The 20,908-nt window shown below is 43.5% G+C and overlaps 2 protein-coding genes across 5 annotated transcripts in view; one reads left to right on the top strand and one right to left on the bottom strand.

Annotated features, from left to right (window-relative positions):
• The first annotated feature begins 733 nt into the window (after positions 1-733).
• Positions 734-12,376, top strand: ccnh (cyclin H). The gene is made up of 10 exons (XM_035378784.1): positions 734-955; positions 1,364-1,488; positions 2,024-2,146; positions 2,493-2,566; positions 3,051-3,261; positions 4,264-4,427; positions 4,913-4,983; positions 6,827-6,935; positions 10,383-10,446; positions 10,640-12,376. The coding sequence occupies exons 2-10, from the start codon at positions 1,372-1,374 to the stop codon at positions 10,670-10,672; spliced, it is 966 nt and encodes a 321-aa protein (XP_035234675.1). The 5' UTR covers positions 734-955; positions 1,364-1,371; the 3' UTR covers positions 10,673-12,376.
• rasa1a (RAS p21 protein activator (GTPase activating protein) 1a) overlaps positions 7,428-20,908 on the bottom strand; it is a 42,300-nt gene continuing 28,819 nt past the window's right edge. For 2 of the 4 annotated variants that reach the window (XM_035378779.1, XM_035378782.1), the window contains exons 16-26: positions 20,677-20,849; positions 19,837-19,996; positions 18,923-19,065; positions 18,031-18,146; positions 17,566-17,652; positions 16,760-16,827; positions 16,168-16,256; positions 14,984-15,061; positions 14,658-14,792; positions 13,479-13,558; positions 7,429-8,795 (exon numbers count right to left, since the gene is read on the bottom strand). In XM_035378779.1, the coding sequence (XP_035234670.1) occupies positions 8,747-8,795; positions 13,479-13,558; positions 14,658-14,792; positions 14,984-15,061; positions 16,168-16,256; positions 16,760-16,827; positions 17,566-17,652; positions 18,031-18,146; positions 18,923-19,065; positions 19,837-19,996; positions 20,677-20,849 (1,178 nt within the window). In that variant the 3' untranslated portion in view covers positions 7,429-8,746. Of the gene's footprint in view, positions 8,796-12,582; positions 13,559-14,657; positions 14,793-14,983; positions 15,062-16,167; positions 16,257-16,759; positions 16,828-17,565; positions 17,653-18,030; positions 18,147-18,922; positions 19,066-19,836; positions 19,997-20,676; positions 20,850-20,908 lie in introns of those variants that run through there. The other 2 variants (XM_035378780.1, XM_035378781.1) reach the window with 2 other exon arrangements.

Here is a 20,908-nt window from a genome sequence, read left to right as displayed (position 1 = left end):
CCAGCAGGGCGCAAATACGCAAAACAGCCACACAGCGTTGCCGATACGGCAGCAGTTACACAAATAGCAGAAATGAACAGTTCAAAGAGGAAAAGAGGAAATCTTGGTATTAAACAGTGAATCTCAGGACTCATTTGCTTTATGATGTAAGCTTTTTTCTACCAGTAAGCTTTTAGCTATCAATCAATTTGACTGTGCCACTGTCCCTCTCCATTGAAACTGAATTGCATAATGTGAGACACGTTGTTTCATATTAGGTTATTTGTGTTCATAAAGAAGCTTAAGTTTGACTAAATGCAAAAAATAATAATAATAATAATTATGCTTTACAGCTTTCACAACATTACATTTCCAGCGCTGTAAGTATTATATGGGCTGATACACATATGTACTGGATACTGAATGTGGTTAGAGTAGCTGATATAAATCAATGTACATTAATGATAATAGCTTTGCGTTAACGCTCTGAATGTCTTCAAGTGCAAAAGCAAATAGCAAATGGGTAAATTGATAGAGTTGTCATTTATTTAGTATGTGCTTTACTAAGAATAATAACATTTCAGGGTAAGTTCTCTGTGATTCACACGGGTAGAAATGTATAAGCTGCAACACTCACATTTTTTAAAAAACAACGTACATGAACAGTATCTCTGAACTTGTCAGTCATAAACTGCCATTTATTGCGCTTTTTTCTGTAGATTACGGTAACTGTGTGTCTCGTCATCAGTAAAGGACGGACCCTAGCTGTCTATCGAAATGCTGGACAAATAAGCACTAGTGTGCACGGAGATCGAATGTGTTATTAACCTTAGAATTAATAGTATTGCTAGAATTATCTGTCGGGCAGAGAAAAGTATATTATTGTGTTGCACTGTCGAAACAAAGGTTGAGGGCAAAACAAAAATATCAAAGTGCAGTCACTGAAAAAGTACTTGGAATTAAAAGAACTGCAAAGGTAGTAAACGTTTCCGTGTTAACTTAGCCAGCTTTGGCAAATGGATGCATTGGCGCTTGATAGCTTGCTACATAAAATAAAAGTTGTTTAATTTAGTTGTACCTGACAAATATGCATTCCAGCATAGACGAATGATCTCAGCTGTGCATGCCTGCACGGAACGCGAGACACTGGCTAGGATGGGGGATTAGCTAGCTAGCTAACTAAACACAAAACGCCGCCTGTGGGTACCACAGTTACTGCTACCTAGCTAACTGACAGGTGCTGCTGAAGACGTATTTGCGTGTTTGTCTTAACCTGCTTGCTGGTGCACGGACACTAAATTAGGATATAATGTTACTGTTGTGAACCTGTATTTGCATGTAGGAGCTTGCTATCTACGGTAGATGACTTTGTGTATCATAACAGGTTCCAGCATGTATCACAACAGTTCGCAGAAGAAATACTGGACATTTGACAAGGAGGAGACTTTGGAAAGACTGAGATACCAGGCCAACCAGAAGTGTCGTGAAAAAATCCTTAGTAGCGGGAAGGTAAAACACAGCATGCACGGTTAAATGAGAAAATGCCTTTACCTAGCCGATTTAAAAACAATCCCACGCAGGGGTATAGTGAAACTAAATAAAGCAGTCTACTTCAGTGATTAGTATTGTGTGACCTAACATTTTTCAATTTTCCCCATGGGATTATTGTGCCCTGCTGGAAAGACCAGTATATTGCCAGTCCAAGTTGGGCGGTGCTGATTTTATGCAGCTGGTAGGCCAGCTTGGTCGAGATGATAGTGAAGCTGGCTGTGCTGGCCAAACTGAGTAGAACTAGTAAGGTGATGATCATGCTGGTAGATCAAATTGGTCATGCTAGACCAGCTGGTTCCACCAGGCTGATCTCCAGCAGCTTCACTGGTATATGGTGGTAGCAGTATGAGTACCAGTCTGTAGATGGAAGAAAACCATTACTGTAGTTCAGGGTTGTCCATTAGCAAACTGCAGGCAAACAGTATTTATATACAAAGATCATTATGGTTGTGAAATCAGACCGGCACTTCGTTCATCGCTGTCCGTCTTCTAGGCTGGGGTGAATGAATCCTTCCTTCTGGATCCCCTTGAGGAAGATGTTCTGTTCAGACACTACGAGAAGCGGCTTCTCGACTTCTGCGCTGCTTTCAAACCCATCATGCCCAAGTCTGTTGTGGTATTTATCCTGCTATTCTTTTTTTCATCAAAATTTGGCACACATGAATGACATTGGTAGATTTCTCTAAATTAAACGACCTTCTTTTTGTAATTGCTGGCGTCATTTTAACCCTTTGAAGAGATGTTTTTTTAGAATGACTTTTTAAAATTCTAAATCGGTGTTTTATAGCTCAGTTGCATTCATTTATCAGTAGTGATTGTTACATCGGTGTTAGAATCTTAAGCTCAAGAACATTCTAACCATACATTTGTGATCAACACCATAATAAATAAATCACAAAAGTTGTGAATTAGTTAGTAATTACCTGTTCAGTGCTAATGCTAACAACCTTTCTTCTCTTTAGGGCACAGCGAATATGTATTTTCGAAGATTTTACCTGAACAATTCCTTAATGGAATATCATCCTAGGACCATCATGTAGGTCAAAAAAGATTTATTTATTTTTTGCTGTGAGTGGTGTCCGCTACTGTTGAATCATATGTCAAAGTTTAATCTTTCCCAGCACCGGAAAATAATGTAGAATTCATAACTGAGTCTGTAACGGAAGCACCCCGGAACTGAATATAAATTAAACGGTCTCATCTAACTTTTTTGGGCTTGATATGGTATATCAAGCTGCAAACTCATACATTTGGCACTAGCTCTCCTCTCGCAGTGGGTGTGTGGCTTGTTCGAAAAATTTTGTGTACACAGCTGACTAGCACACTTTACCAGCACTCATCCTTGTACTAGTGTGGAGATTGACAGTGATTGGCAGTCCAAATTGGGAAGGGAAGGAGATCATACTCAAGTATGAAAAATGTGAGATTAAAAGGTATGTGTAGTACCTTCATTCTTAAGTACTCTTCAGCATTGTGAAGTCTCTCTCTTCTCTCGCCCTCTCTGCCCTCCATTCTGACAGGCTGACCTGTACGTACCTGGCCTGCAAGGTGGATGAGTTCAACGTGTCGAGCTCTCAGTTCGTGGGGAACCTGCAGGAGAACCCGGCCGGGCAGGAGAAGGCCCTGGAGCAGATCCTGGAGTACGAGCTCCTCCTCATCCAGCAGCTCAACTTCCACCTGGTGGTGCACAACCCCTATAGGCCCATGGAGGGCTTCCTCATCGACCTCAAGGTGATACTGGCAGACGGGACTCACAGGAATCACGTCATGACATTTTTATTTCTCTCTCTCTCTCTCTTTCTCTCTAATTCATGTCTTTTTTATTCACAGCTTTAAATAGCAGATGTATGTCCTCTTTGAGTGTCAGCAGACTCACATAAAAATGTAATTAAACACATGTCTTTAGCGGAAGTGTTTTATCATACCAGAAGCAAGAAATGCACAATTTGGGAAAGCTAAGCTAAACAAAAACCCAAGTTCTTTATTTCGGTGTCTTTCCATAAAATTCCTTTCCTTCCAGAAAAGAACAGTTATTAACAAAGGGTCATTGTTTAGCCTGGTGGCTAATAACTCCTTAAACTTGCGTGGATTTTCCAGTCGCAGTCGCTGCATGTTGCCACGTTGTTTCACCGTCAGCGTTCCGCACACTTTGTTAAGGAAGCTAACCTGTCAGCCGATGTGCGTTTGTGCGGGCAATGGCGCGTGAAACCACGGGAGTGTGGCCGCGGAGGTTTCTCTCTGTGGCAGCCGCGCGGATTAGCGCTGGATAAAGGGAAAACACTGCGGGCGAGCCAGGAACGCTAGCCGCCTTTCAGATTTATGCGTACGGCGCGCTCCCACACGCACGATATCCTTCAAAACTATATAGCGCATGAAATGAAACTTCTAAAGTATCAGCGATATATCACGCTGTTCTATTAGCATGTGTGCTTGTGCTGCAGGTTTGGACATTTAGGTCTTATTTACTGTCGAAATATATTTCCGGAAGCATACCGTAGGCACTTTGCTATATGTGGGTGTTCAGCAGTATGCAGGCCAGTCAGTATGGCTGCGTTCGAAATAGCATACTGCCATACTACGTGTACTCAATTTAAAATAAAATCAGTATGTAGTACATAGTATGCAATTTCAAACGCAGCCTATTTGTCCTGTAGCAGTGTGCACCGTGCACATCAGTCACGTGGGGCATTATGATGTCATAATTGCGAGCCGGGCCCCGTCCTCTTTCCCCAGACGAGGTACGTGACGCTGGAGAACCCGGAGGTTCTGCGCAAGACGGCGGACGACTTCCTGAACCGGGCCACCATGACGGACGCGGGCCTCCTGTTCTCGCCGTCGCAGATCGCCCTGACGGCCGTGCTCAACAGCGCCTCCCGGGCCGGGCTCAACATGGAGAGGTGGGTTCAGTCTAGCCGCAGCGCGCTCGATTCTCGTCTCTTTCTGTGATTTCGATTCCACTTTTCTTCTGTTACTCTTTTCTTACCCAGCATTAGTTGTGTTGTTTGCTGAAATTAATTGAAAATTTTGCAGCAATGTATTTGTAACGTACACCTAACCTTTGCCCAATTTTGATAGTTACAGTTACAGGATTGGCACGGAGGTAGACTGAATCCGTGCCTGTTTGTGCAGTTGAACAGTTATCTTATTCCATAAATTGACTGTTCACCTTTATTAGACTGGATTATAAATAGCTTTCGGGTTAATGTGTATAAATGATGGCAAGACTGACAACAGATGTCTGCAAAATTGGTGTTCGTGTTAGAAATATGTGAGGGTCTGATTTATTGTAATTGATCGGAGCGGATTGTTTCTGAAGGAGGCCAGATGGCGGGAAAATGTTTAATTGGTGTGGCGTGTCAAAGCAATTCCATTTTCACTGCAGCTATCTGACAGAATGCATGGGGCTGAAGGAGGACAAGGAAACCCTTTCAAAGATGATTGATTCCATGAGACGTGAGTGTTCTCTGCTGTTTAACCATGTGTGGCCACCAGGGGGCAGGCGTTGTCTTTGTTAAGACTAACTTTCAAAGAACAGAAGCAAATTTCTTTCTGACCAAGTAGCCTACTGTGTTAAAAAAAAAGAAAAAATGCAGGATGAAAATATGAACTGTTTATTGTGCTACATGGCAAGTTCTGATTACGTTCATTTATTTAATGTTAAAGTCATAAAATACCCATATCACCCATGTGAAAAATGCTATTTCCCCTCTTCGTTACCCAATTAACCAAATGTAATTGATAAATAGATTCAGCTGAATGAACACTGCCAGGCTTGATTACAGCCAGCCCTTTTGAATCTGAACCTACCTATCTGAGTGAAATAGTAACCACAAAGTTTCTACAAGCACTCTATGCCACGATTAGTGCGAATCCAGAAGAGATGAGGGGAAAAAAAATAGTTAAAATCGGACTGGAAAGGGGTACAAAGCTATTTCTAAGGCCCTGGGACTCCAACCACCGAACCACAGTGAGAGTCATTACCTCCAAATGGAGAACACTTGGAACAGTGGTGAATGGCCTGCCAAAATTTCTCAAAGGGCGCAGTGACAACTCATCCAGGAAGTCACAAAAAATCCCAGAAGAACATCCAACGAACTGCAGGCCTCTCTAGCCTCAGCGCCAGGCCAGCGTTCATGACTCCACAATAATAAAAAAGACTGGGCTAAAGTGGACCTCATGGGTAGCGGGGCAGAAACCACCGCTAAACAAAAGAAACATCAATGCTCGTTGCACATTTGCAACAAAAAAATTGCCTGGTGATCCCCAAGCCTTTTGAGATAATGTTCTATGGACAGAAGGGTCAAAAGTGGAAATTTCTAGATGACACGGGTCTCATTATGTCTGGCATAAAGCAAATACAATATTTCACAGTAAGAACATCACATGAACAGTCAAACAGTGGGTCTGGTAGTGTGATGCTGTGGGAATGCTTTGCTGCCTCAGGACCTGGATGACTTGGCGCTATTGATGAAACCATGAATTCTGCTCTGTACCAGAAAGTTCTTAAGAAGTCGGTCTGATCTGTCTGTTTGTGAGCTGAAACTGAAGCGTAATTAGGTTATGCAGCAAGACAATGATCCAAAACACGAAAGCAAGTCCACATCTGAATGGCTGAAAAGAGACAAAATTAAAGTTTTGGAGTGGCTTAGTCAAGGTCCTCACTTGAACCCAATAGAGGTGCTGTGGCAGGAACAAGCAGTTCATGCTCAAAAATCACCAATTTGCCAGAATAAAGCAGTCCTGCAAAGAAGAGTAGGCTTATAATTCCTCCACAGCGATGTGAACGACTGATATCAAATTATAGGAAGCGTTTGGTTGCAGTTATTGCTTGCTAAAGATGGTGCAACCAGTTACGTTTAAGGGAGCAATTATTTTTTCACGTGGGTGATATGGGTGTTCAATGACTTCTTTCATGAAATAAATGAAAGCAATCAAAAAATGTGTTTTGTGTTTTACTCCCTTTGTCTAATGTTATATTAGGATCTGAAACCATTCGGTGTGACAAATGCACAGTAATAGAGGAAATCGGGAAGGGGTCAAATACTTTGTCACAGTACTGCATGTGGTCATGCATTTGTAAGTTCCTGAATGACGTTGTTTCACTCCTGGGTTACATTTTGAGGGCGCAAGTCTCACGGCCTCCGCAAAGCATTCGCAAGACTTTAATTGGTCATTCGTGAAGCATTTATAAAAAAACTGGACAAGTCAACATGTCACATTTGCTTCGTGGGGATTCACTTACGTTTCTAGATTCTGGTAATCGATTGCGCTTGCGTTCTTTGTGTTTATTTTTTAGGGATAAAAAACCACGTTAAGAAATACGAGCCCCCGAACCTGCAGGACGTCGTCGCTTGCAAACAGAAGCTGGAGCGGATCCACGCGGATTTCGTTACGAACACAAACTCGTGAGTATTTACACACTCCTGTCCTGTACAGCTGCTGTTCTGAGCCGTTACAAAGCCATCACTGTCCTGACACGTCAGTGCCCGAGCTCTTTCAATTCAGCAGGGCTAATAACCATAACCATCATCCGGTCGAGTCATTTCAACCTTTTAAGTTGTGTTCTTTACCAAACGTTCTAATGCTGATGTGACGGTCACTGCTGGTGATCGAAAGCAATGGAGTTCTAGAACACAGAATTGAAAAAAATCATTACAAAATACACACTCTTCAAAAGGTTAAGAGATTTTTATGAAATGATGCTGGATTTGTACTCTCATGGACAGGAGCTACTACCAGCTCATTTGTCTGTTTGAACATGGCCCTGTCTAGTCTGAAGTACACAACTATCTGCCTTCATTGTATAGCATTCCCCGGAGCAGTGAAATGGCATTGAAGATGTAACATAATACTGAAGTTTTTTTTTTTTTTTTTGCTCTTTATTTTTGCTAGTTTTGAAAATACATTTTCAATCAAACCTCCTAACGTATCTAAGATCCATTCACGTGACACTGTTCTATTTAGAAAAATAAAAGTAAACTATACAAAGTAAAGAAAAGAAATGCCTTGAGCTCATCCATCAGTTTGCTTAGAGGTAAATAACGTCGGAGCATTTCCTGGTCGTCGAATTTTACCGCGTGCTGTGAGGTACGTGTTCTTTGCAGCGCTTCCAAATTCAGCAACCGCTTTGTTTGGAAAGACATTGTGTCATTAAGGAAAAGACCAGGGCAAACGTATAGAAGCCTCGCAGATATATATATATATATATATATACGTGCAGCGGCAAAACTGATCTCTCTTTCCACCAGTCCTCTCGTACGCAGCAGGAAGATATCTGTGGTTCTCTAGTTTTGTCAGTGAACCACGTTCACCACGCTCAGGACCTCCATGATGGACCTATCGGGCGTTAACCACACATGCATCTAATAAAGAGGGAAAAACTTCAACTACAAACTTCTGAAAAAGGGGTGCTAACACACAGCACAAAATAAATCATTTGTGCAGTCCTACGTAATTACGTCATATCAACAAGCAAAGCGGTGTAAAAGATGATCCGACAGCTCTTTGAGCGGTGTCTCGACGGGTCGGATCAGGCGAAACATCGGAGAGCGGTACTGTACAATGGGCCGAGTGGTGATAGAAAACGTCATTTAAGGCTGGTGTCGTATTCAAAGGTGACGATGCGTTTCCCTGATTCTTTTTATCGCCCGTTCGCTGTCGCAAAACCTCAGCCGTCTGAATTGTCTTTAGGGTGCCCCGGGGCTGTGGACCTGGCTGGATGAGATGACTGTGGTGTCCTAGGAGTTTTCAGTGGGAACGTCTCCGTCGGCTGGGCTGGGCTGGTCTGAGCTTTAAAGAGTGGGATCAGAGTGCGAGCGTGAGCTGGTTTTGCAAGAGTGGAACTTGAATGAACTGACCCGGTTATGAGGCCCAATTCTTGGGTGTCCTTTCTGATGCTTGTTTCTAGGTCCTCGGCAAGGTTTTTAAATTGAATGTGGAGCAGCAGGTAGTGAACTGGGTTGCAGGTTCAAATCTTGCGTGGGGCAATTCCATTTTACCCTCGTGTCAGGCACCAGCCTGAACCGGTTTGGTGAATGGCCAGCTGAAAGTACTGGCAAGCTAATTGTTTTGTGTGAAATATGATCCATTTGTTAACGTGGAGGGGGCAGCTGGTTAAAGCAGATGATCTCAGCAAGTTGTAAATGGTCAATAAGAGGTTGTTTGTGCAGAATTCCAGTCTGGTTTTCTGTCCCTTGATCATCTTTGGCACGATGGGTCACATGACCTGGATGGTGCTGATGACGGACACTATGGTGCACTCCGTTCTGAAACGAGACATAAACACGAGGTGTTACATCACAGAGGAGCTCTGGAAACAGCCAATCGGGATTGGTGTTCAGAGCGAAGTGACCCCTTCCCTGAGACTGTCCCACTGCGGTGAGGGATGGGATCCCTCCACCCTGGCCCCAGAGAGCCTGCTGGTTTTTGTTTGCACCCTAAAATAAGCTACCAATATATAGCAAAGAAACCAGGTGAGATCAGTTAAATGAGCAAATAAAGCAATTAATATTACAAGTAAGTGCAACGTAACAACAAACATAAAAAAAACAACACACTCAATGATTTCTCCAGGACCAAAGTTTGGCCATACCGGATTTGGGGGTTCATAGTTGTGATGCCGGCTGTAGACTAAGCCCCTTTATCTGGTATTTTGGGTGTACGGCGGTGTGAGTCTCATAGGCTGTGAATATTACCTCACAGCTGGAACTGGCACTCTAGGAATTTCTGAGAGGCGTGTGGGACGGTGTTTGGGCTTGCCCCGGCGCGAGCAGGCAAGCCCTCTACCCCGTCTGCACCGCTGTCCGAAAACGTGCCTTTTGTGGGACCCCCTTTCTCACGAAATACTTCTGCTTAAATTGCACTTAAAGCTCTCTCTCAATGTTTACAAAGTTTTTTCAGGTGCTTTTTCCCCCAAATAATGTATCAGTTATCTTCTGGCGTTGATGCTTTTTTTTTTTTTTCGTGAATAGCACTGTACCTAACACCCCACCCCCACACACAGTCTCAAAATAACTTGTGTATCGTGCAGAAAACGGTGTGAAATACGACAGTCCCCGCTCACTGCTTTTTCCGCTGTGGAGGTGGGATGGAGGTGGTGTGCTGACTCTGCGTTTACCGACATTCGTTTGCTTCTCAACACCCTCAATGGAACAAGACCGGGTCAAAACCAGGTCAAAACCTAGTGTATGGCTGGACCGAACACTCTTCATGGTGTAACTTCATCACTCAGTCACTCACAGACATTTGCGTTTGTAGGGCTGGCCCCGCTGTTGCGGTCCAGCCAAAAATCACATATTGAGGTCACAGTTTTTTTCCCAACCTGTTTGCGGTAAGTCTTATTTATTAATGTGGTGGTGATTACGGTAAGGGATATGGAAAGTGTTAGGGTTGAGGCATGTATGTTATAATGTACCTGTGTGTGAAGTATTTACAGGTGTTTTTGGTTTTGGGCCAGAATGCATGGAGATGAGGAGAGACATTAGCGATTAAGCTGGGGTTGTCAGTCTGTAACCCCGCGAGGTACAGCTAGTTCACAGGATTCATTTGGCCATCACCTCGTTTCCTTCCGTAGGTAGAACCTCAGGCCTTTGTGTCAGGAGTCCTGACTCTGATCCTGGAGAGCCACAGGATCGGCTAGTTTTCAATGGGACACTTTAGTTCCTCAGTTGTGTTAGCTGATTGCATGGTAAACTCGCCTCACTTGGTTCCTTGGGTCTGAACGAGTCGGTGAATTTAGCACGCAAACATAAAGCCAACCGACCCTGTGATCTCCAGCACAAGATTAAGACCTGTTTTACAATCGCTCTGGCTCAGAGAAATAACTCCCAAAAACTCTTCTTTCTCTCTTGCAGAAAAAGGAAGAGGGGGTATGAAGACGACGACCATGTCACCAAACATCACCACGTCGCAGAGGAGGTGAGTGCTCGCCGCTAGCCATGGCAGAGTGAGGTTTCATCAGCCCCACAGTGGGTGGGGCTACTGGCAGCCGTCAATCACTTGCTTGAACACAATGATTGGTTCACATCAGTAAGCATGTGATGGGTTCGTCCAATCGTTGTGTTACCAATGCCCAAATTCCACAAATAAAAAACATATTCTTTTCCTTAAGGAATGGACTGATGAAGATCTGGAGTCTCTCTGAAGAATGAACCAAGAGCACGTTCATTAGCAGTTTCTTAGAGCTGCTTGCTTGGAGAGTGCAAAAATATTTGACCTGTATCAGTGCCACTTAAATAGAAAATGCTTTTGTAAAGCAGAGGAGAACGACTGTCTGTGTGGTCAATGTTAAGGCTGGCTGCCAATTAAGTTTTCTTTGTTCAAATTTTCAAATATGTTGTCTTATTCCATTTTTCTTGCAGTGGCAGCAGGGTCTATGTTCTTAATATTAGTTAAATTTGTTTTTTGTAGGTTTATTCATAAATATTAAAGCCTTTGTGAAAACATTGCTTTTTGTATGGCTTACCATGCTTACAGACATTTCTTTAAAAATGTACATGTAAATACTAAGGGTCAAAGATTTGTCTCTGAAGTTTTGTGAATATTCTTCATCATACTGGCTTCTTAAAAGGTTACAGAACAATTGTGTAGGAGTCTGAAACACTTTGAATACTCCCATCTTGGGAGTTTAACTCATTTTTAATGTCCACACAATACATTTCCTTAAGACGTATAAAAAACTAGGAATTAACATTCAAAGTATATTCAACACACAGCTAGTGAATTCCATGAAATTTCAGAAACTTGGCCACTTAAAAGTCTTACCTGAAGCAGCCATTTGACGTAATTTGGAAAATAACAAATTAAGATAATTAAATAATTAAGCTTACTCTCTATGTTTTTCAATAAAACATTTTTCATCATATAAATCTCGGAAATAATTTAAGGTTAGAGCAAGGGTTAGGTTAATTTAGGGTTCAGGGGATTAAGTTTTAAAGACATTTCTGATGAAAAAGTGATTTCCGTGGAATATTAGACTATAGTCTTGTGCCTGAAACGTGAACAAATTTTAAATATGTATTTTTTTCATTCAGGCAGATGGGAAATGATGTTTGTTCAACAACCACAGTGAAATAAATGAATAAAGAAAATATGCTTGGAGGACATTTATATGGACAAATGAGATTCAGTGGAAAATGAATACACAATATGTCTTATGTCTAAAACATGAAGAAATGGCACAAAATTTAAATAAACAGCTGTGCAGCTGAGACCACAAGATTTAATTGCTAAAATGGTAATGAACTACTGCCATTTGTTGAGCCCGAATATACTCCTGTAAAAACATGTAAATATTAATTGTGAACCTGGAATACACTACAGCGAAGCTTAATAAAGCAAGACCCTCCGTTGTGCAGGCATGGATAGAGCTGTGTTCTGACATCTCAGACTGTATTTTAAAATAGCTAATTTTAATTGTTTACTATATACTTTGTGTTATTTAGTCCAGAATATATAACATGTATCGCAATGTGCGCTTGTTGATTTTGCCTGTCCAGGGTGTATTCCTGCCTCTCGCCCAATGCACGCTGGGTTGGGGCTCCAGAACGCCCCGCGACCCTGCTCAGGATAAGTGGGTATAGATAATGGATGGATAGTCTGAGAAGTCCTATGAATGTTCTTACTTTATCATACTAGCTGCATTCTCTCAGTAGGTGGCAGAAAATGTACCTTTGAGGACTGAAAACTCCCAAATATCGGAATGTCAGTGTCATTTGTAGCCACACCAAGACTCAGAACTATATTTTCAGGGGAGCAGTGCCTTAGATGTTCATTTTCAGTGTCTTCACTGAACATCTTACCTAAACTAAAAACAGCCAGCTGTAACTTAAGATACTGACCGATACTAGTTTAATCAAAACTAATGCAGTTATTGTACGATTATGGAACGTTATATAATGTGCTATAAATTAGCTGAAATTATTCATTGAAAGGTTCCTTTGAGTAGCCTGTCATCGTTCTTGTTATGGGGCAGAGTAGCTGTATGCAGTCAAGTTTCAATGTGAGCTTTGGCTATTGTATTTTTTACATTGATAATAAAAGAATGACTCAGTATCTATTTTACAAAAAGGGTTTAATAGTGCATGCAGCAGTGCTGATACAATTCGCACTATTTAAAATGTACAGCTGTAAACATTTAAAGGTTTTTTTCTCCAATTATGTGTTTCGTGAAATACTGAGAAGTTTCAAGGAAGTCTGAGCCAAGCAATCAGGGGAAAAAGCAATTACAATTAAGGCTGGGGTGGGAATTATCTCCATTTCTTTACTCATGATTCCAGCAAGAGAATTTATTTTTTTGATATAAAACAAGTTTTATTTATTTTTTCTTTGAAAGAACTCTTTCATATTTAGAGCTCAAGACAAAATAATAAGGTACAACAACTGGGGAAATGACAGTACTCTTTCAGCACTCAAATAGGCTGACATTTTTGGAAACAAATCCATCACAGATTACAGTATAAAAAGTGTCAAAGCAAACATTTGCAAGATGAAGGTCCCAACTTCCTGTCAGCTGACCTTCCTCACCTTGAGTTCACCGTTTTGCTTTTACTGCTTTTTTTTTTGCTTTTAAGAGTATGCTTTGGCAACATGTGCTGAAAACACTCAAGTACTAGGTGAACCAAGCTGCCCCCTTCCTCCCACATTTCGGGTAGGGGGTCTAGTGTATCCCAGATCAAAGAGCTGCGTGTGCACCAATAAGCAAGCACTTCCTGTGCAGTCTTAACAGTCTCTGGTGCAGGGAGGCAGTTCCGGGTTGTCCTTTTCGCTTTTTGCAGCCGTTGCATAGCTAACCGTGGCGATGAAGGGGTGGGATGCGGTGGGAGGCGTACTTGGACGAGATGGAGGTGGGAGGTGGGGGAGGGGCTGGCGCGGGGTTGCCATGGTGATGGAGGCGGAGCATGCTAGGGTCCGACGTGCGGCTCCCGGTGCCGGGGGGGGGGGCTCACTACCTGCTGCTGTTGGAATTGGCGTAGTGCGCCTGCTTCTGCTGCAGGAGTTCCGAGACCGCCAGGAGCTTCTTCAACACGTGCTGCCAAAACGACACAAACAACCACGAGTGAAGCAGGCGACCCCCGACCTGTGACCTCCGACCCGCTGGGTTTTGTCCCAACCTCAACTGCCAGCACACAGAGCTGTTAATTGCTTTTAATGAAATACTTTTAATGCTTACATCACAAAGATAAAAAATATAAGAACGGCTCATATTACAAAGAACAAACACTCAACATTCATTGTAAAACTTGAGTTCTCTTCTCAGACAGCTAATGCTATCGTTTTCTCTAACACGCTGCAGCAAATGATTCCTTCTGAGGGAAGACTCCTCCTTACGTACACCTAAAGCTCAGGAAAGCCCTGAACGCTCACCAGAGCTCGGTCACCCGGATCAAAAACGTTTGCGGAAATCGAAGCGCTCGAAGACAAAGAAAACGGTAATGAGGTTGAAATGCGCGGCGTGTTAAAATTAGGGCTGGGGAGTGGGACCCCCCCCCCCCGCCGCGAAGCAGAAGTGCGTTCGGGGTTGCGCGGGTGGTCGGGCTCCAGCGGGGGGGGGGGGGGGGGGACGCGGAGCGAGCTGAACGGAGTGTAATTACTGTAATTGAATGGGGGGAGGCCGATGTCTGGCGGAATTGAAAAAAGGCACGGGCCGCGCGGTCCTCTGGGACCAGGGGCTGAGCAGCCAGGCTTGGAGCCGCTCTCCATTCACTGTGAAATAAGGCTCGTACCCCCCTCCGGTGCGAAATGCGTTTCCATTTCAGGATTAGCGCATTTCGCTTTCGATTAACGAAAATCGACATGGGAGCGCTCTGCCGTGGGTAAAGCACACACCCGCACGCGTGCGCACACACACAAGCACGCACGCACACACCCCGGTTTGTGATCAACAGCTGTCTCTCTTGGGCGCCAGCAGTCTGGTGCCAAAGCTGCGAAACCTGGATCCTCTCCAGAGGAATGGAAATTTCTGATTTTATTTGCGCTACTTCGGGGAAGTGAGATTTCCTTACTTCCCCATAATTTTTATTTGGAGTTCAAGTGAAGCTGTGTTGACCTGTCTTGGCTCATGACCAATCTCGCTCTCTCTCTGTCTCTCTTACACACACACACACACACACACACACACACACACAGACCTGTTGCGCTCCCCTCTCGTTGCTCTGCGTGCGGAGCTCGTCCGAATGTGTCCCGCAGATCTCGTGCAAGGCGGCCAGGTCACGGGACAGGTCGGTCCTGAAGTGCTCTGTAGTGTCGGGAAGTTCCGGAACATTCTGGGGAGGGCAAAGGAACACCAGCAACTCAGACATCTCCATCTTGCTTTTAAGGCTAAAAAAAAAAAAAAAAAACTCCCTCTCTATACAAAACGGGGATGCAGGTCACTTTCTACCTTCGTATTAATACGACTGGTCGCACCGTTTCTAACTTTTCTGAGGAGTGGATGAATTTTTCGAAGGAAACTAACCCCCAGCTCATCCAGGAACATGATCATGCGGTGCTTGTTGTTTTTGATGAAGGGGTTGACTCCTTCCATGTAGGGCTCCTACAGAAACGGACACGGCAGTGAATAACACAGGCACACACGGAGAGGACAAAAGCAAGGCTGGCTGAAAGCACCGTCAGCAAACAGAAAGGGACACACGAGCACTGCCTCAGCAGTGAAGCGGCGCTCCAGCCGCTTCCCGGCACACCCTTTTTTTCAAATACCACTCAGTCGAGAGGACTTCAGCAGAAAATGTCTGCCAGCCCTCTATTTTCTCATTAACGCTGGAGATTCCCCCGATTCATTTCTCCACCAAACTGCGAATGCGACCACGAACCGTGCTCCTGTCTTCCAGCCAAAGGATGCTCAAACCGAGCGTTTATAACCGTAAAAAAAAAGCACAGGCTTGCGTACATGACAGTTTTGTGAAATTTTTCCCACCAACGAGCATTTGATCGCTCTGTCGTTATACTGTCACAGAATCACTGGAGCAAGAGGCTGCAGCTCGCAGTGAGAGCACGTTGTGCTAGGTTCGGGGCTAAACCAGCACACCATTATTTTTCAAGTGTGCATGTCATTAATCTCTTTCATTTCTGCGTACCGTGACCTCTGTTCCAGTTCAACAGTGGAGGTCCTAGGGGAGTCACATATTTGGATTTTCACGGAATCTCAAATTGAAACTTTTGTATATCCGAAGAACAAAACATCTCTCCCCCCTTGTTAGTGATTGGACTGCAAAGCTTGCCGAGTAAAAAGTGGGTGGAGCCACCATCTGCCACCAATAAATCACTGACACTGACACAGACCAATCACAGAGCTTTTCCTTGTGATGAACGTGTCAGTGATTTACAACACAAGGTATCTCCACCCACCATCAGTCTTATGAACACTGGTGTAATTTCCTGTGCGTGCTTGGTTTATATTAATAAACTGTTACCCAACTTATGCTTTCAAAGAACTGTGTGTATGAGCACTGGAAAAAAAGGTATGGAGTTGAAATAACAACGAAAGATAGTATACAGGATATTTCACAACAGTGCAGCACACGGTAACCAGACAAACAGTACAAATCATTCTACGATAATAAATAAAATCGCTGAGAAAACAAAGAGGTATGTGACACCCCTCCCCCGCCCCCCCTCCTCTCAGGTAAATGCTGACATTACCTTGGCGCCAAACTCCACCAGGTTTGCCAGGTTCTGGACCGACTTGGCAACCAGCGTGAGGGTGCGGCTCGCCGTTGACGAGGGGGCGTCTGTCACAACGAAACAAAACAAAAAAAAAACGCCCGTCACCGCAGCCTCGCACGACGCTTTCAAAGAAAACAGCGCCGGTGAACAGAACTGTGGATCGTGGGAACCGTGAAGTGAAGACCACAGAGGAAGCAGTCAAACATAAAAACGCAACAACACATGACCACATATACTATATCACGGGTTCTGAACCAGGGTGACATGCAGCCACCCGGAGGGTACATCTGATGCTTCTGAGGAGTAAAAGCAGAACTAAGCATTAAACAATTTTTTTCTACGCCAGAATAAAAGTTCAAATTGACTGAGTCAGCATCAACAGGGAGAACAGACGCTTGCGTACTGATGCCACGCGGAACTGCAACTTAAAAAAAAAAATCACGGAAACCACTGACCTCGGACTGATTCTCGCTGGCATTTTATTAACAAAGGCCCAACGCACGTTAAACACGCGTCATGAAAAAATTCCAAAGCAGTTTGTGTAATTCTTCAGAAGGCATGCACTCACCGGCGATGATGTTGAACAGTCTTGGGTTGAGGATTGCAGGGCAGATCAATCGTAGGAAGACAAAACCACTGTAGCGAGGGAAAAATATCTGAGTCACGGTTTTTTCCCCTGAAGACATGAGAACTGACTTCAAGGCTTAAACAAGGAGACAGCAGTAATCAATAAAGTCAGTCTAGTCCAAAAGCAAGTGGCTGACTGGGCTTGGTGTAAGGTGCTTTGCAATGCAAAATGTCCCTATATGGATGCCACAATATACATCATTATCCTGATATGAATGGGGATGTAAAGGCTTTTAAATCAAATCAGGTATCATTGAGAAAAATATCATCGCACCGAGCAGCTGTTCATTGTAAACAGCATAAATTATTTAAAGAAACCACTGAACAAAGAACAAAAAAAATTCACAAAAACCTTTGATGTCCAGTGAGCTCCCAGACATTACAAATAAAGAAAAGAGTAACGAATGGCAATAAATGCTTTTAGTTCTCCTGCTTAGACGTTCACACTCCAAGCAGCACCTCCTTAGTAACAGAAGTCTGTACTTTTCAAGGAAATTAATTAAAAATATATATGATCATATCAATATGACAACAACCGTTACAGCACATGGAGACTCAAGAGGCAAGCTGACATATTGGTGTATCAATATTCATTCAAGAGTTTAGAGGTTCAGTAGCTAATAATCAAAAAAAAAAAAAATATTAAAATACAAGAAGTAAAAGTCACTTTCTGCAAATAACATCACCACTTAGTCATATAATAATTCAGACCAGACCGCAGAAAGACATGCTACCATAGAGATTTACCTCACAACTCTCGTCCTCATTGTGGTATTTGCAGGCCATTTCTGTTTTACTGATTTCTGTAAACATCCGTAAATGAACCTCAAAGTCCTGGAATGTGAAGGGAGAGAGGGCGAGTGTAAACATGCTAAATGTTTACTCCACCAATGAGCGTTTCATCCTTCTTTGTGGTTTGTTCTGACTGACACAACTTGAGTCATAGTTACAAAATATGTTTACGTCAAATGGGCAAAACTAGCATAAATGCAGTCAAAATTAAACACACAGCAAAGTAGGTACAGTGGGGGGGGGGTGGAAGTTGAGCATGTAGTACATTTTTCAAGAGAGATTTACACAGTCTACAATCAATGTCTGAATTTTACAAATGGTGCTACTCGCTATGGTAGACGAGAAATCCAGTATAAATGTGGAGATATTGACATCCCATATAAGTCTCCATATTTATATTCATATTTATATTCCACTCACGGTGGGAGGATCTCAGCTGCCATGAAGATTTTCTCCACAAGCTCTGACAGGATGTTCAGGAGATGTGCGAGGTTCAGGTTCACATCCTCATTCTTCTCCAGTTTAGAGGGATTCAGCTGAAGAGAGAAGCCATGCAGACAATGCTGAAAGTGTCATCACATTAAAATTCTTAGTACCAATCCTCTCAGATACATCCATTTTCTTTAATAACAATATCGCACAACAATAATGAGCCTAGTATCAAGTATCAACACCCTCAGACAACACCCATACCACTAACGTACTTATGAATAACCCCACCTTCACAAATACCTGTAATATCTATACCAACCAAGCTTAACTAATATCCTTCATACCAATGACCTTACCGTCAAATACACTCACATGACAAATTTCTACATGGCCGTTTTCAAAATGAAACTTGCAATTCAGTTTCCAAGAAACCACCCTTTCAATAGCTTTCGCAAGGCTTATTCATACATGCTTGGCATGACCACTCATCTTTTCTCCTGGGTTTTGCTGACTCACAAAGCTGTATCAGGTGCTTTTTTAACAACCACTCGAGAGAGCAATAAAAAAAAAACTCCAACAGTTTTGACACTGGCGGCAAAGCCAAATTTGCGATGTTTCATTTTTTTGACAGTAAACTGTAGTCTCCGGGAGGTCAAATATGTAAAATAGCCAGTTAAACTAAAGTTGGCTAACAGAAGACCACACAGACAGAGCAAACGTAAAACTGCATCACATTGCTATACAAGGCGAGTACGAGGAGAGCATCCAAACACTGACAACGAGGAACAAATTAAATGAGCCTGGCTCTGTTTTGAAACAGAACCACACGGCTTTACCGATGAGAGTGCACATTCTCTGACACGCGAACAGTCGGGAGTACCTCACAGGACTGCTTGCTCTCCATGACCTTGAGGATGGTGTCCTTCAGGGCGTGGTGGACGAAGGGCGTGGCCGTGGCCTTCATGTACTGCTCCATGAGCGTGCTAGCTAGCGTGGTGGCACGGAAAAGCGTTGTCGCTTCGTCTGATCGGAAGGTAAAAAAGAAACGTAAACAGAACACACACCTTTAACCAGTACCTCCAATACAAAGAAACGCACTGCGAGCAAGTCTTTTCCTTTCCTTATCTATTTTTTACTACACAAACTGTCCAATGCTCGTCTCTTTCATGTGTCTGATGGTGCCACTTGGGAGTTTTTCAGACGCAGGGTTAGCACGTTAGCATTCCAGAGTAGCACGTCTGCCATACAGAAATACATAAATGCTACAGTCCGTGTTTGTTTATGTGTAGTCACACACACAGATTTTTTCTGTGCAAGGGTCACCACCAAGTCCTTTGTTGCAAGTCACTGAGATCCCCACTGTGACAAGTCACTTTTAAGAAAATAACATCCTTTTACTAAAAAAAAAAAATCGGGGGTCTTGCTCTGTTTTCAATGTTGTTTATATCATTTAAAATATTCATTTCTAAACATTATTCATAGCAATGATTACACAGAGAATGTATTATTAAGAGTTGTTACAGCTTTAACACAAAAGCTACATAATTGCCTGGCTTTCTCTTATTAGCACAATGACCTTTTATTAAATTTAAATAATTGCCCATACAGCGTTTTTGAAAATTTGTTGTGCTGTTCGAATCTTGTATTATGTTTGTAACTACTAACCAATGTACTAGTGGCTTTGCTTAAAAACTCCAATAACATTACGGTTCAAATAAAGGAAGGGGGAGGGGCTTACATTCCATGTCAACTTCCCTTTCGTTTAGCGTTCCGAGCAAAAGGGGAGGGGCTTACCTTCCATGTTAATTTCCCGGTCGTTTAGTGTTCTGAGGAGGGGCGCCTCCACCCTTTCGTGCCGGAATATTCTCAGCAGAATGCTGGCTAGCAGAGTGCGGTCCTGGCCACACACATGGGCCAGTGCGTAGATCACATGGAACTCCTTCAACAGGATGAGCTGACTCACACACACACAGTTACACACACCCACACACACACACACAGGCACAGGCACACGGACACACATACACATACACACACACACACACACACACACACACACACACACACACGCACAGGCCAGTAAGACGCATGAGTCAATTTCCTGAATTCCTGATAAGGACACACAATAACCACTGTCACTGCTTACTGAACACACATTACACGCTCTTATTCTGGGAATAATTACCATGATCTGTCATTGCACCAATTTCACTCACTAAGATACAAAAGTCAAGTCATGGTTTTTACCACGTACAGTAGTGTTGTTACAGGACTCTCAGACCGAGGTCTACGAAAAGACATGAATAGTCTATCTTTCCGTATGTATTTGATGCATGCTCCAAATAGAAATTAATTCATTGAGACGTTTTGTGAAAACAAACCACAGGGAAAGTTTCAGCTGCGTGAGTCAAGTGCTGAGTGAGTCTAATTCATAAGTGCCGGTAAAACATCCACCTCACAGTTTCCCTTGAGAGCATTTCCTCTGAGCGGTGCCACTGGAAATAGGATTAGAAGAGCGGCACGGTGTCCTTTTACCTGGCGCTGGTGGGGACGGGGCGCATAAATCAGAGCGGGTGTGTGGGGGACGGAGGGGGGGAGGAGGGGGAGGTTCTCCTTGCACGGTTCGACCCGTACCTCCTTGAACTCGCTGTACTCCTCCTCCGGCATGATCTTCTCCACCGAGTAGCGGGCCCGCACCCGCAGGGTCCCGGGTTCGATGCCCTTGAGGGGGACGTGGGAGCTGAGGGGGAACCACTCGTCGATCAGCTGGCCTCTCTGCAGGCGGTTCAGCTGGCACCGCATGAACACTGAGGGGTGGGGTGGGGGGGTGGGGGCGTTTTAGGAGTGGCCGTGAGAACAGGGAGAC

This window comes from Anguilla anguilla, chromosome 10 (assembly GCF_013347855.1).
Source record: "Anguilla anguilla isolate fAngAng1 chromosome 10, fAngAng1.pri, whole genome shotgun sequence".
In the NCBI taxonomy this organism is placed as follows: domain Eukaryota; kingdom Metazoa; phylum Chordata; class Actinopteri; order Anguilliformes; family Anguillidae; genus Anguilla; species Anguilla anguilla.
The sequence above is the reverse complement of the archived record's forward strand: the minus strand, read 5'-3'. Positions and strand labels throughout refer to the sequence as shown.